Source organism: Chiloscyllium plagiosum, unplaced genomic scaffold (assembly GCF_037043375.1).
Source record: "Chiloscyllium plagiosum isolate Xiang-an unplaced genomic scaffold, Cpla_swu_hap1 HiC_scaffold_1, whole genome shotgun sequence".
Lineage (NCBI taxonomy): Eukaryota > Metazoa > Chordata > Chondrichthyes > Orectolobiformes > Hemiscylliidae > Chiloscyllium > Chiloscyllium plagiosum.
This window is the reverse complement of record NW_028270139.1, coordinates 2121808-2138539: the sequence shown is the minus strand read 5'-3', so window position 1 is coordinate 2138539 and position 16732 is coordinate 2121808. Positions and strand designations below refer to the sequence as shown.

General features: G+C 42.3%; 2 protein-coding genes across 9 annotated transcripts in view; both read left to right on the top strand.

Annotated features, from left to right (window-relative positions):
- trim2a (tripartite motif containing 2a) overlaps positions 1 to 2472 on the top strand; it is a 170728-nt gene extending 168256 nt beyond the window's left edge. For all 8 annotated transcript variants that reach the window (XM_043700083.2, XM_043700064.2, XM_043700072.2 and 5 more), the window contains exon 12: positions 143 to 2472. In XM_043700083.2, the coding sequence (XP_043556018.2) occupies positions 143 to 295 (153 nt within the window). In that variant the 3' untranslated portion in view covers positions 296 to 2472. The remainder of the gene's footprint in view (positions 1 to 142) is intronic.
- Positions 2473 to 12699: 10227 nt separating this feature from the next.
- Positions 12700 to 16732, top strand: part of mnd1 (meiotic nuclear divisions 1 homolog (S. cerevisiae)) — a 49077-nt gene continuing 45044 nt past the window's right edge. Inside the window, exon 1 of the mRNA XM_043700108.2 lies at positions 12700 to 12773. Coding sequence (XP_043556043.1) covers positions 12771 to 12773 — 3 coding nt within the window. The 5' untranslated portion in view covers positions 12700 to 12770. The remainder of the gene's footprint in view (positions 12774 to 16732) is intronic.

Below are 16732 nucleotides of genomic sequence, written 5' to 3'. Positions count from 1 at the left end.
CAGCTAATTGATACTACATAACTGGTAAACACAGATTGAAATATATTTTAAAAAAATCTGTAGCTTTGAATACACAGAAGGAAAATCTGAAATTAATCTTTGTGCTCCCTTTAAATACTGCTTTTATTTCTGTTTTAAACAGGTGTTTGATGGAAGTGGATCGTTTCTGTCTTATATTAACACTTCAGCTGATCCTCTTTATGGACCTCAAGGTTTAGCATTGACCTCAGATGGTCATGTAGTAGTAGCTGACTCTGGAAATCATTGCTTTAAAGTTTATCGCTATTTGCAGTAACATTTGCTCTTTGGATCTACAAATCTAATTGGAACTGGATGCAGATGAATTCCAATGTTAACTCACTAAGTTTACCTTTAGGATGGGAGCGGCCTGTTGAAGATTGTTTTTGTTTGATGCCTTTTCCTGTCCCAGGTTATTTAAGTAAACTAAACACGTGGAAGAAATATGTGCAGTTTTATACCTGGGATTTCCTCTAACTTTCATTGCGCTGCGGTCTAGCCACAAAGGAATCAAACAGTGTTATCATAAAACTAATAAATTAAACAGACAATTGCACATTTTGGATATGCAGACACACATAATGGAGAATGTAGCTAGCTGCTCATGAATTTAGGAATAAAACGTACTAGCAAATTATTAAACAGAAACTGCATTCATTCTGTACTGGGAGCTTTCACATCAAATGTCCAAATGTGTGTATGTGTGTGCGTGTGTGTGTATATATATATATATCTCGAGTATGTGGTTGCAAATGAGCAAATGGCAGAAAGCAGCCATTCTGGGTGACATTCAGGACTAAATTGAGCACTTGATTTTGAGCTTATGGATTCTTTCTGATTCTTAAATTTAATGACTGTTGCTGCCCTTGTTCACAGCTACATTTTTATTTTTTATAATATACATATATATATATATATATATATATATACTCTCTGACTAGGTCTTACTATTAAACCCTTGTATTTTAGTATGGAGGGTAAATCACTGGAAGTCTGTAGTGAATGCATTATGTCATTTTCTCACAATCGCATCACATTTATGCGGACATTCCATTAAAAATCCTAATCAGCTATTATTACTAATTCCAGAATAATACCACTTATATTGCACCAGGGTGTGATGGTATAAAGCAATTTTGCAGCAAATTATGAGGGAATTGTGAGCCTAGTATATATTGTGCTTTAATTCCTTGGCAACTTTTAAAATAATGGCATCAAATATAAGTAACTGGTTGTTTTACCACAATTCCCGGTTTTAACCAAAGTCCATGATGCATGCTATGTGCCGCTCTGTTAGCTGTGCAATCCGTCATTTTTGATGCAAGAGATAAAGCTTGAAAAATACATTAACATTAGTCTTGAATTATTTAACGTATCCTAAATTAAACTGAACAGAGGTATAATCCTGCTGAGCAAAAGGATACAAATTGAAAGTATGTGTACACCTTCATTAAATTTTCTACTGTCGCTATTTATTGAATTTGCTAGGTTTGTTGTATGATTTGCTAATTTTTCTTGCAGTCTACTCAGGTAATTAGTTGCATCTATTTATCATAATTTTAATTTGTGCTAAGGTTGCATAATTGGAAAACATTTATCAATCTTTTGAAGTGCACTAAAATATTGAAAGTTGATAGCTCATTTACATTCAACATGATTATCTCTTTTAATCTGTGGCTGCTGATTTAGAACTATTTAATTGCTGATGTGCACATTTTTTTTCATGTGGGGATGGGGAGTGAGGAAGAGGAGGAAGAAAAATCAAGATAATGTTAATAATGTGTGTAGATTAGTAATCCTTTATTTGGACCAGTAATTAACTATACTTTCTCGAGCAGGGAATAAAGAACAAAGTGCTGCATTAAGCTATAAATTTAACATTTTGTTTGGAAAAATGGTCAACAGAACTATTTATATTTTATCTCAATGGATTAACAAAATGCCTCTGTTGCCAAATGTTTGAGGAAATTGTTTGGAAGAATATGTTCAAAACATTATAAAGAGTGATGCTAAAGGTGGTATTTTGAGTAGCCAAAGCTTAGATGTGCTGTGTGTAAATGTAAGCCCTCTTGCTCTCCTTTGCTGTTGTTGTATTTAAGACTGGAGTAGGTGACTCTTTTCTCCTCTCCCTCCACATTCCCATCACTGATGTTTGCATGGCGTGTAACAGCATGGCCTTAACAGGTGTACTCTTCTTACGTCAGAAACTGTACAAGAGAGTTTCCACAAGAAAAGTTTGGGGATTCTGCATAGTGTGTGCAACAAAACTGGAATTCAGTTTATCAACTTGGGCATTTTTTTTGTTGTAAGTTCCATGTTAAATGCTTCTGCTAATGTTTGAGGGACAATTTATGCATTGTTTGAATGTTACAACATTCCATCATTGTGATTCAGTTGAAAATAACTTGTTTTGTGTACAGCACATGGGGAAAAATAAAAATGTCATGCACTCAAAATATCTATATCTGTGTTCTCTTGAATATAAAGATTTATTTATTTGTACTGTTAAAGAGTCAAGTTTGACCCTTTCTGTACTATCCTTCAGCTTAATGAATACGCCCTGCAATATTTATACTCTCAGGATCCTATTCTCTCCTGTTTAATGTATGGAGGTAAACTTGAAGTAATATTTTAAAAAGTCTGGAGAATAAGTAGAATGGTACTGCCTTATATGTGTGAAATGAGCAATGTTTGACTTATATTAAGGAAAGCCCTTGGAATACTGTAAAAATTCAGTAGAATATACATTGTTTGTCACCACCTGATTCCTCAGACAATGAAGCAGTTCATGATAATATCCAGACTTGGGATGACAAGTAGCAAGTAACATTCATGCCACACAAATGCCACCAATGACCATCTCTAACAGAGAATCTAACCATGGTCACTTGACATTCAATAGCGTTACTATCACTGAATAACCTACAATCAACAACCTGAGGGTTACCATTGGCTGGACAAGCCATACACATTCAGTGGCTACTACAGCAGGTTGGATGCTAGGAAGCTGCAGCATAACTCAACTTACTCCAAACCCTATCCAGCATCTATGAGGCACACGTCAAGAGTATGATGGAATATTCTCCACATGCCTGGCAGAGTGCAGCTCCAACAACACACAAACCTTTACAATATCCAGTACACAGCAGCCCACTTAATTGGCAGCATATCCACATATATTCACTTCCTCCACCACCAACACTCAATACCGGCAGTGTGCACTATCAACAAGATGAACTGCAAAAATCATCTAAGGCCCCTTAAAGCACCTTTCAAACCGATGACCACTTCTATATAGAGTGACAAGGGTAGCAGATACATAGGAACCCAACCACTATCCTGATGTGCAAATATATCGCCATTCTCTCAGTTTCACGAGACAAAATCGTGGAACTCCCTTCCCAATGCTGTTGTGGGTATACTAACACCAAATGGACAGCAGTGATTCCAGAAGGCAGCTCACCACCACTTTCTCAAGGTCAACTTGGAATGGGCAAACAAGGCTGGCCCAGCAAGTGTCACCTGTACACAATGAATGAGCTAAAAAATTAATTTATGAGCTCAGTTATGATGAAGTTTTTTGATAAATGCATTTTTCCTCTAGGAGGGTGAATTTGACCTGTCAAGCCCTTGAAAAAGAATAACTTGCATTTACAACACTTGCACTCCACAGGACATTCCAAAGTATTTTAACCAACCAAGGGATTGCTTTGAAACACAGGATTGAATTTAATGTCCTGAAGGTCCCATCCACCAGTTGGAAACCAGCTTCAATGCTACAGTGGAAGTTCAACCAAATGAAGTGACTGTAAGACATTTAACTGGTCAGTATCAGACTTCCATGGGATTTAGGATTCCAGTGGCAGAAATCCTACCCATCAAGAGCTGCTGGCTGTCAGCTCTCTATTGCGGCTAGCACCACCAGGGTCAGAGGCTGCTATCAGTAATGCTCCAGCAACTTCTGCAAAATTCATTGTTAGACTCTTGGGACTCTAAGAAAGGGTAGATAGCGAGTTGCAGGAGGGATGGGCACTGAGATCAGAGGCAAGGAGTGGCTCTCTTTTTCCCCAAAAAGGTCCTTCAGGTATAAGGTGCCTGATAATGAGGAGCCTTCCGATAACTCCATGGATTGGGTTTGCCAACCGTCTTTGGGACTCTTAAGAAAGCTGTGTGACTCCCATTTAATCCCGATTAACCACTAAATGCTGGTTGGTTCAGGAATAAATTGTGCCAATTGTGTCAAATAAACCTAATAGACTTGCCAAAACAACAGGCAGTTCTTCATGTCAACCGTATGGCATGAGCAATGGCCTTGTACATGGGAAAATATGGTGAGAATGAAAAAATCAGATTCTTGACTATTGAGAGAAAAAAATCCCTTGTTTTGTCTCATGATCCCTTGTTTTGATCCTGATGAAGCGCTCCTGCCCGAAACGTCAATTTTCCTGTTCCTCGGATGTTGCCTGATCTGCTACACATTTCCAGCACCACTCTAATCTTGACCACAATGTAAAGGCCAATTCCCAGCTGGCAACATCTGGCATAGTATGCAGTTAGGTTTTAAAAATGGCACCAGTGGTGTGAATCCAGAAGGTGTCAGCAGTGGCAAGCCTTTTTCTGCTCTGTTATGATTCCCAGAGAAATCCATTCAAGAATTCAGACGCACAAAATAGCAGATTGCATAAAAGTTGCTCCGAACCAAGGCAAACCAGGTGCCATGAATCTCACTTGACCAAACACTAATTGTTGAGTCATTGAAAAATCTGCTATCCATGTGTTAATTTGCAGCAAGTCATATTCTCCTACCACTCTTGTGTTTGATGGTCCACTTTGGATCTTTGTCAAGCAACATCTTAATTTTAAAACCCTCATTCTTATTTTCAGATAATTCCATGGCCTCAGCGTCTCTAGGTTTGTAATGTCTCCAACCTCACAACCCTCTTGACATCTACAAAATCCTTTAATTTTGGTGTGTGTGCACACTTAGTTACAATTAGTACACCACTTGGGCCTGTGTCATCAGATACCTAAGCCCCAAACAATTCCTTCTCTGCACCTCTCTACCATACTTCCCTCTAACTTTTTGATTAAGCTTTTCAATCATTTAATCTCCTCTCCTTATGGAGTTCAGAATCATACTCTGTTCTGGTTCAGGTTCTGAAGAAGGGTCACTGAACTTGAAACATTAATTCTGCTTTCTCTCCACAGTGCTGCCAGACCTGCTGACTTTTTCCAGCAATTTCTGTTTTTGCTTCTGATTTCCAACATCTGCAGTTCTTTCGGTTTTTTATTTACTGACAATGATCAGTTGTGGAAACAGTGAAGCAGCCCAACTTACAATGGTAACACTCAGACTTACATTAATATACATACATTGAAATTGAAAATAGATTCCAACTGTAGGCTGGCTGATCCCTTGTTTCAAAATATAAAGTGCAGGTATTTAAACGACTTGCATGCTTGATAGTTCCAACACTTATCCACTTTGTGCACCAATTCATATCAACTCTTAATAATACCCAAGGGATACCTTAGCTCCCCAAAGAACCCTGGAAGGTTTACGCCTTTTCCTCAAATGTCTAAAGCCCATGTGCCATTTTTTAAAAGTAAATTGGGTGACCAAAATTGCTTCAGTTGAAGTCAGTTTCACTTTTGAATGTGCTATTGCTCCAGTGAACTGCATATGTGTGAAAAATGCCTATTACCTTGACCACCACCATCTCCATCTCATTAAAATTGATGGATGCTGGGTTCCAGGGATAAAACACCAAGTTCTGGCGTCTGGCACTATTTTGGCTATGGTATGGAGACCTTCAGGTTTTATAAAAAGCAGGCTAAACAGTTTGATCCTAATTGCTTCCAAATTGACTGCAGTGGGCAAAGTACTGTATTTGTTATATGCATCACGGGCAGCTTGGGAAATTTCCTGAAGTTGGGCAGCAAAATGCTGATACAATTTGCACTATTCACTGTGTTATCTGGTAGTAATCACTCCCAGGGAAATTAAATCTTGTACAATTCCGTTTGCAACATCTATGAAGTAGGCTGGGGAAAAAAAAATTCTTTTTGGATATGATGCCACAAACTAGATGCTGCATATAATATACGCATTCCCAAACAACTTGCTGAGATGGCTTTAATAATCAAATGCACATGAGTACAGTAAAATGAAAGAATCCAACACAAGAAGCTGAACTGAAACAGGACAACTGGTACAGAGAAACAACCCTAACCAATAGTCATTTGGATACAGAACTGGCTCAAAGGTTGAAGACAGAGGGTGGTGGTGGAGGGTTGCTTTTCAGACTGGAGGCCTGTGGTGTGCCACAAGGATCAGTGCTAGGTCCACTGCTTTTCATCATTTATATTAATGATAAGGATATGAACATAGGAGGTATTGTTAGTAAGCTTGCAGATGACATCAAAATTGGAGGAGTATTGGACAATGAAGAAGGTTACCTCCGAGTACAATGGGATCTTGATAAGATGGGTCAATGGGCTGAGGTGTGGTAGATGGAATCTAATTTTGATAAATGTGAGGTTTTGAATGTGCATTTTGAAAAGGCAAATCAGGGCAGGATTTGTACACTTAATGGTAAGGTTCTGGGAAGTGTTGCTGAACAAAGGGACCTCGGGGTGCAGGTTCATAGCTCCTTGAAAGTGGAGTCGCAATTAGATAGGATAGTGAAGAAGGTGTTTGATAAGTTTGTCTTTATTGGTCAGTGCATTGAGTATATGAGTTGGAAGGTCATGTTGCAGCTGTACGGGATATTGGTTAGGCCACTTTTGGAATATTGTATGCAATTCTAGTCTCCGTGCTACAGAAAGGATGTTGTGAAACTTGAAAAGGTTCAGAAAAGATTACAAAGATGTTGCCAGATTTGGAGGATTTGAGCTATAGGGTGAGGCTGAACAGGCTGGAGCTACTTTCCCTGGAGGGTCGGAGGCTGTAGAGTGACCCATAGAGGTTTATAAAATCATGACAGGCCTAGATATGGTAAATAGACAACATATTTTCCCCAAGGTGGGGAGTCCAAAACTAGTGACATATGTTTAAGGTGAGAGGGGAAGGTTTAAAAGGGACTTTATCATGCAGAGGGTGGTGTGTGTATGGAATGAGCTGCCACAGGAAGTGGTGGAGGCTGGTACGATTACAACATTTAAAAGGCATCTGGATGAGTATACAAATAGAAAGGGTTTAGAGGGATATGGGCCAAATGCTAGAAAATAGGACTAGGTTTATCTGGGATATCTGGTCGGCATGGACGGGTTGGACTGAAGAGTCTGTTTCCATGCTGTACATCTCTATGACTCTAAGTCAAGGGGAATTGGTGGGCAGGAACTAGCAAAATGGCCAAGGAGACTTCGTGAGGCAACAGAACGGAAAACTTTAGGAAAGGGTTTTGAGTGCTTGCAGGCCAAATATTATGTCTATAACAAGCAATATTAAACTGAAACTCTCGACACGAAAAGATTATATTTGTATTATTTTACAAATGATGTGAAAGCGAAACAATGTTAATTGAGTGAACTTTAAACAGAGATTTGATGTAGTTGGGGAGGAAAATGCATTTCTGCCTTTACACAGCCATCTTTGCTCTTCAGGCAACACGTGTGCCTGTGAAAAGAAAACTATAAAACTTAATGATGCCTTCCAACTCTTAAGCTACAGCAGTTCGTGTATATCTAGGAAATTTTAAATGCAACTGGGGTTTCTGGCTCCATCAGCCTTTCAGACAGTGGGTTCCACCACCCTCCAGCAGAAAGAATTTCTCAACTCTCCTCTAATGTATCTGCCAATTCCTTTAAATCTACTCCCCTTGGTTATAGACCCCCTACTCAGGGCAATAAATCCTTTCTGGAGAAAGTGAGGTCTGCAGATGCTGGAGATCAAAGTTGAAACTTTATTGCTGGAACAGCACAGCAGGTCAGGCAGCATCCAGGGAACAGGAGATTCGACGTTTCGGGCACAGGCCCTTCTTCAGGTTTCCTGAAGAAGGGCCTGTGCCCGAAACGTCGAATCTCCTGTTCCCTGGATGCTGCCTGACCTGCTGTGCTGTTCCAGCAATAAAGTTTCAACAATAAATCCTTTCTAGCCACTATTTGGGCTGCACCTAACTTCTTGATACCCCAAGTAGATCCTCCCTCAATTGCCATTACTCTGAAAAAGATAATCCCCGTTTATCCAATCTTTCCTCACTGCCAAATTCTCCATTCCTAGTAAAACTCTTCTCTATTCACTTTCAAATGTAACCACATCCTTCTTGTAATGCAGTGACTAGAATTGTGCATTGTTTTCAGTCTATAATCTGGCATTGTATTCAATCTATAATGTAACAAATATTTTATACGTCTAGCATAATCTCATAGGTTTTATAGATGTTTTCAAATCAACCTGAACAGGGATGCTTTAAACACCTCTAGAGTACCATATCAGCCCTTCAAACAGCTGCATCTACTCTCAAAAGAAAGTATCCCATATGCTAAATTAAATCATGCTTGTCCAAGGAATCTGTAAGATGCATAACATACAGTTCAAGTGTTACTGCTAAATTTTCCTTCTTCCACATAAACCTCCAAGGGTCACGTGCAGCAGCAACCACCAGGATTGGTAGTCAGTACTGCAAATGATGTCAATTTGCTGACTGCTTTTTGTGCACTTTAAGGGTGGCATGGTGGCAGTGGTTAGCCAGGGACCCAGATTCGATTCCAGCCTTGGGTAAGTGTCTGTGTAGAGTTTGTATGTTTTCCCAAGTCTGTGTGGGTTTCCTCTGAATGCTCTGGTTTCCTCCCACAGTCCAAAGATGTGCAGGTTAGGTGGATTGGCCATGCCAACAAAAAAATATCCAATAGCATCTAGGGATGTGCAGATTAGGTGGATTAGCTGTGGTAAAAACCCTACGTAGGCTTACTGGAATGGGGCGAGGGAGTAGTTCTTGGTGTGATGCTCTTTGGAGGGTGAGTGCAGATTTGATGGGCCGAATGGCCTCTTTCTGCATTGTATGGATTCTATGATTCAATGACCCATGGAGAGGCTGTGCATGCTCAAAGCCATGCAACCTAGAGGGAACATTGACTTCGAGGAGCCTTTTATTCTACACTTTTTAGTAGCTTCCTATATATTGTGAATATCCTTGCTTTGTTTTGTATATTGCATGCCTCACATGTCCCTGGATAAGACTATGTTTGACACTTTTCTGCCCATAGGGTCAGTGGGCTTATTGCTATCTCAAGCTTTCTTTTTCACCACCAACATAATCAATTTTTGCATGATCTCCAAACTTCTCAATCATACCTCTACATTTAACCATTAATCCATACAATGAAAACCAAACGATCTAGTACTGATCTCTGTAGAACCTTACAGAAAACAAACTTCAAATTACATAAACTGTTATCTTAGTTTCTTGCCAGTGAACCAATTTTGGAGTTGAAAAGTGTGGTGCTGGAGAAGCGCAGCAGGCCAGGCAGCATCTGAGGAGCAGGAGAATGGATGTTTCGGGCATAAGCCCTTCTTCAGGCTTATGCCCGAAACGTCGATTCTCCTGCTCCTTGGTTGCTGCCTGGCCTGCTGCGCTTTTCCAGCACCACATTTTTCAACTCTGGTCTCCAGCAACTGCAGTCCTCACTTTCTCATAACCAATTTTGGATCCAACCTCCAGCTTTTTTCCTTGCATTCAACAGGCTCTTTTAACTCCAACTATTCTGCCTTGTCAAAAGCCTTGCCAAAATCCATGTAGGATACTCTTACCAACCATTCTATTTATCTCTATAGACAAATAAATCAAGGTGGTCAGGCATAACTTCCTGAATCAAACTTTGGGCTGTCCATAATTAACTCATGCCTTTTTAAATTGTGATTTATATTCCTCCTTTCCCAAAACTGAGGTAAAGCTGCAATTACTCAGTCTATCCTGATCTCCTTTTCTAAATGACATGACGGTGTTTGTTTTCCTCCAGTTATAGAGTCATAGACTCATAGAGATGTACAGCACGGAAACAGACCCTTTGGTCCAACCCATCCATGCCGACCAGATATCCCAACCAAATCTAGTCCCACCTGCCAGCACCCGACCCATATCCCTCCAAATCCTTCCTATTCATATACCCCTCAAAATGCCTCTTAAATGTTGCAATTGTACCAGCCTCCACCACTTCCTCTGGCAGCTCATTCCATACACGTACCACCCTCTGTGTGAAAAAGTTGCCTCTTAGATCTCTTTTATATCTTTCCCTCTCACCCTAAACCTATGCCCTCTAGTTCTGGACTTTCCCACCTCAGGGAAAAGACTTTGTCTATTTATCCTAACCATGCCTCTCATGATTTTGTAAACCTCTACGAGGTCACCCCTCAGCCTCCGACACTCCAGAGAAAACAGCCCCAGCCTGTTCAGCCTCTCCCTATAGCTCAAATCTTCCAAGCCTGGCAACATCCTTGTAAATCTTTTCTGAATCCTTTCAAGTTTTACAACATCCTTCTAATAGGAAGGAGACCAGAATTGTATGCGATATTCCAACAGTGGCTTAACTAATGTCCTGTACAGCTGCAACATGACCTCCCAACTCCTGTACTTAATACTCTGACCAATAAAGGAAAGCATACCAAACGCCTTCTTCACTATTTTATCTACCTGGGACTCTACTTTCAAGGAGTTATGAACCTGCATTCCAAGGTCTCTTTGTTCTGCAACACTCCCTAGGACCTTACTATTAAGTATATAAGTCCTGCTAAGATTTGCTTTCACAAAATGCAGCACCTCACATTTATCTGAATTAAACTCCATCTGCCACTTCTCAGCCCATTGGCCCTTCTTATCAAGATCCCATTGTAATCTGAGGTAACCCTCTTCGCTGTTCACAACACCTCCAATTTTGGTATCATCTGCAAACTTACTAACTATACCTCCTATGCTCACTTCCAAATCATTTATATAAATGACAAAAAGTAGTGGACCCAACACCGATCCTTGTGTCACTCCACTGGTCACAGGCCTCCAGTCTGAACAACAACTCTCCACCATCACCCTCTGTCTTCTACCTTTGAGCCAGTTCTGTATCCAAATGGCTAGTTCTCCCTGTATTCCGTGAGATCTAACCTTGCTAACCAGTCTCCCATTAGGAACATTGTCAAACACCTTACTGAAGTCCATATAGATCACATCTACCACTCTGCCCTCATCAATCCTCTCTGTTACTTCTTCAAAAAACTCAATCAAGTTTGTGAGACATTGTTTCCCATGCATAAAGCCATGTTGACTATCCCTAATCAGTTTGGCAAAAATGAGGACTGTAGGTGCTGGAGATCAGAGTCTAGATTAGAGTGGTGCTGGAAAAGCACAGCAGGTCAGGCAGCATCTGCTTTTCCAGCACCACTCTAATCTATCCCTAATCAATCCTTGCCTTTCCAAATACATGTATATCCTGTCCCTCAGGATTCCCTCCAACAACTTGCCCATCACTGACATCAGGTTCACTGCTCTATAGTTCCCTGGCTTGTCCTTTCTATGATACTACATCAGTAGCCAAAGAGGATTAGAAAATAGTGATCAGAACCTCTGCTATTTCCTCCATTGCTTCTCTTAGTATTCAGGAATATATCTGTTACAATTTATTACTTTCATTGGTACAAACCCTCTTAAAATTTTATTTTTTTAACCATATTTAAACCATCCAAAATTTCACACACTTTATCAATAACTACAATACCACAGAATTCCCCTTGTTTTATTAAGGTCCATAACCTCCACATACCCTATACATGTGGACCGAGTGCAGATAAATGGGATTATTGTGGTTTAGTGTTTGTGAATTGATATATACATCACCATGAGGCTGAAGGGCCTCTTTCGACAATATGAACTCCATGAACAAGTTGCCTCTTTAGTGTCTGATTAGTCTTATGAATTAGACCTTCCAGGCCAAAGCAGTACACTTGATTGGCAGCTTAAACATTCAGTGCGTCCATCACTGATGCAAGCTGGCTGCAAATGTGTGCCCTCCAGGAGGTGCCAAGGCAGACTCAACTGAAAAGACTGGTAAAACTTACAAATGACAGCTACAGGTCCAACTTGTCTTGTATACATTAGAGCAGTGTTCCAAAACGAGAACTGGACATTCATTTCTAAGTTTTAGTGTTTTTCCTAATCTGTTTTTTAAACTTATAAACGGAACTCCATCCGATCAGCATGCTCATTTCCAAGTACTTCCCTCTGACACCCATCACCTCGAAGAGCTAAGCCGCTGCGGGGTTCTGCTCCAAGTTAGCCACACCATCCTGACTGTGAAAGAAACCTGATGGTGACAGGGGACAAAACCCTGGCCCCTGAACAAGCTCTGGGAGAGGGAGAGACCCCACACTCACACGGGCAGCAGTGACACCGAGACAACAACTCACCGCCAAAAATGAGGGGTGGGCAATAAATGTTATCCTTGTCAGTAACGCTCACATCGCATGAGGGATGGAAAAACAGTGTTAAAAGGACAGTACGCGTTGTCGAGCCTCAGCCGTCGAAGTACCCACCACCCGCTGCAGGCCAAGCCGGGCCCTGTCGCTGAGCAACGGACTGCGCGTGCGCAGTGCTCCCGTGCCTCCGCGCTGCAGGCCAAGCCGGGCCCTGTCGCTAAGCAACGGGCTGCGCGTGCGCAGTGCTCCCGTGCCTCCGCGCTGCATTCTGGGTCGCAGTAAGGCGCCAAGCTCGAGTTTGGCGGTTGGTCGCCTTGGAGACAGCGGCGAGGCCGGGGCTTTGGATAACATGGTGAGTGAGTGTGATAGTGCCCCGCAAACCAACTGAGAGAGAAAGTACGAGGTAAAAACAATGACTGCAGATGCTGGAAACCAGATTCTGGATCAGTGGTGCTGGAAGAGCACAGCAGTTCAGGCAGCATCCGAGGACAGGCAAAATCGACGTTTCGGGCAAAAGCCCTTCATCAGGAATAAAGGCAGAGAGCCTGATGCGTGGAGAGATAAGCTAGAGGAGGGGGGGGGTGGGGAGAGAGTGGCATAGAGTACAATAGGTCAGTGGGGAAGGAGATGAAGGTGATAGGTCAGGGAGGAGAGGGTGGAGTGGATAGGTGGAAAAGGAGCTGGGCAGGTCGGACAAGTCCGGACAGGTCAGGGGATCGAGTTGCTGGAGGTTAGAAACTAGGATGAGGTGGGGGAAGGGGAAATGAGGAAACTGTTGAAGTCCACATTGATGCCCTGGGGTTGAAGTGTTCCGAGGCGGAAGATGAGGCGTTCTTCCTCCAGGCGTCTGGTGGTGAGGGAGCGGCAGTGAAGGAGGCCCAGGACCACCATGTCCTCGGCAGAGTGGGAGGGGGAGTTGAAATGTTGGGCCACGGGGCAATGTGGTTGATTGGTGCGGGTGTCTCGGAGATGTTCCCTAAAGCGCTCTGCTAGGAGGCGCCCAGTCTCCCCAATGTAGAGGAGACCGCATCGGGAGCAACGGATACAATAGATGATATTAGTGGATGTGCAGGTAAAACTTTGATGGATGTGGAAGGCTCCGTTAGGGCCTTGGATGGAGGTGAGGGAGGAGGTGTGGGCACAGGTTTTACAGTTCCTGCGGTGGCAGGGGAAAGTGCCAGGATGGGAGGGTGGGTCGTAGGGGGGCGTGGACCTGACCAGGTAGTCATGGAGGGAACGGTCTTTGTGGAAGGCGGAAAGGGGTGGGGAGGGAAATATATCACCGGTGGTGGGGTCTGTTTGGAAGTGGCGGAAATGTCAGCGGATGATTTGGTTTATGCGAAGGTTGGTAGGGTGGAAGGTGAGCACCAGGGGCGTTCTGTCCTTGTTGCGGTTGGAGGGGTGGGGTGTGAGGGCGGAGGTGCGGGATGTGGATGAGATGCGTTGGAGGGCATCTTTAACCACGTGGGAAGGGAAATTGCGGTCTCTAAAGAAGGAGGCCATCTGGTGTGTTCTATGGTGGAACTGCTCCTCCTGGGAGCAGATACGGCGGAGGAATTGGGAATACGGGATGGCATTTTTGCAAGAGGTAGGGTGGGAAGAGGTGTAATCCAGGTAGCTGTGGGAGTCGGTGGGTTTGTAGAAAATGTCAGTGTCAAGTCGGTCGTCACTGATGGAGATGGAGAGGTCCAGGAAGGGGAGGGAGGTGTCAGAGATGGTCCAGGTAAATTTAAGGTCAGGGTGACACGGCGGACTGTCACTGCCGCTATTAATGTCAAAGTTATGAATGTAAAAACTCTCAGCCCTTTCCTCTCCTTCAGTCTGACCCGCCCCCCCAGACTCTATCTTATCTCCTGCCCTTTTGCATCTGCTCAATACAGTGACTACCGTTTTCTTCTAGTTGCTATTTCACCATCTTATAATCATTTTCCTGCCATTTTTAATCTTTTTTTTTTATTTCATGGTTATGGCTGCTGTTGGCTTGGCCTTTATTTGTTGCCCAGCCCGAATTGCCCTGAGCTGGTGGTGAGCTACCTGTGGAACTGCTGCCTCCATGGGGATACCCACAAGAAAGGGGGTTCAGGGATTTTAACCCAATGACAATATAATTTATAAGCCAGGAAGTCGTGTGACTTGAAGGAGAACTTGCGGGTGGTGGTATTCTTATTCATCTGCTTCCCTTCCCTTAGAGGTTGTGGGACTTAGGGTATGATGATATTTATGGCTTTAAGAGATGTATCTTGTCCTGCTTTTTAAATTTTGAATGGAGGCTTTGAGACAGAGGTGTTGAGCTGTCTACTCCAAAGAAATAAAGTAAACAGCTTGTGAAGCAGCTGAATTTTTTTAAAGTTGCAATAGTAGAAGCAGCATGATTAGAGTCGGGCTCCTACACAGTTTTAGTTTAGCTTTCAGCATTTGTTGGGGTCTTGAAGCTGGATGTGGAAGCTGTTATTCCTCTGTCTATTACAGCTAAGTGTGTATTCTCTTTTCAGGTGTTGCATTTGGTTGGTTTAAGTAGGTTGTGCCATTGTGTATTAATGGCTCTTTCAGTCACTAAGAGCTTCCTGAGGGTGGAACAAGTCCCATCAGGGCTTTCACAGAAAGTGAGCGTAGCAAACCTTTCAGAATTGGCAGACAAGTTGAAGTTGGAGTTGCCTGTGTCTGTAAGGAAAAGGGAAATAATTGCTAGGAATGCAAACAGAATAGTTGGAAAATGGCTAAAATTCAATGGCAAATAGAACACTTAAACATGAAAAGGAAATGTTATAGTTTAAATTACAAATGAAAGCAGAAGAAAGGGAGAAAGAATTTTTGAACTTCGGAAGTTGCAACTGAAAACTGAAAGTTGATTTAAAATGGCAGAGGTAGAGATGAGAGGTAGGAGCAGTGATGAGGACAGTGATCGAGAGCAATCCGATCAAAGCGAAAGGCTGGTGGGAGTCTGTTTAAATACAAGTTGTTCCGCTATAATGCATGTTTCGTTAATGCGAATTCACTATAAATGTGATTGACAAATTGGGGTCACTTTCTAAAGTGTATACTTTAGAACTCTTAAAGTGTATATTGGTTTTTTTTTTGTTTAGATTACTTACAGCGTGGAAACAGGCCCTTCGGCCCAACAAGTCCACACCGACCCGCCAAAGAGCAACCCACCCAGACCCATTCCCCTACATTTACCCCTTCACCTAACACTACGGGCAATTTGCCATGGCCAATTCACCTAACCTGCACATTTTTGGATTGTGGGAGGAAACCGGAGCACCTGGAGGAAACCCACGCAGACACGGGGAGAATGTGCAAACTCCATACAGAGAGTCACCTGAGGCGGGAATTGAACACGGGTCTCTGGCGCTGTGAGGCAGCAGTGCTAGCCACTGTGCCACCCACTGCTGCATCTAAGGGTCGCATCAGCAAGTAACATTTTAGTACATTTGCAGAACAGTGAGTTTATATAAACAAACCCAGCTCATGGACTGGAGCAGGCTTCAAGTCAGGCCACCCACCTTATAGTGTGATTCCGGCCTCATTAATTTAAATGGTGCTGCCATTAAGTGATTTTCTTATAAAACGGGATTGCATGAGAACGAACTATAGTAGAACCTACCAAATGTCCAGTCATTGCCTAGGTTTGACGAGAAGGATGTAGAAGCCTTTTTCATTTCATTAAAGAAAGTGACTAAACAAAACGAATTCGTCGGTGACCACGTTGGTATTGTTAATCCAAACAAAGTTGGTAGGTAGACCTAGTGAGGTATTTGCATCACTATCAGACGAGGCATCTGAGGCATATGATGAGGTGAAGAATGTCTCCTTGAGTGCATATGAACTAATGCCAGAAAGCCTGCAGACAATGTTTTAGGAAACTAATGAGGGAATCTGGTCAAATGTACAAATAAGGACATTGAAAATAGATCAGATGTTTGATACTCATAGACTGTTATTTTGGATGAGTTCAAAAATTCAGTTCCTGAAGTGGTGCAAACTCTTGTGGAAGAGCAGAGTTAAAGCTCTAGAGAATCAAAAATTGATTAAGGATAGTTAGCTTGGTTTTGTGTAACGAAAATAGTGTCGCTCAAACTTGATTGAGTTTTTTGAGGAAGTTACCAAAAAGGTGGTTGATGGCAGAGCAGTAGACCTTGTATATTTGGATTTTGGTCAAACCTTTGACAATGTTCCTATGGTAGACTAATTAGTAAAGTTAGGTCACATGGGTTTCAGAGTGAGGTTGCCAATTAGATAAATAATTGGCTTAATGGTAGGAGACAGAGTCATGGTGGAGGGTTGCCTTTTGGGCTGGAGGTGTGTCACTGT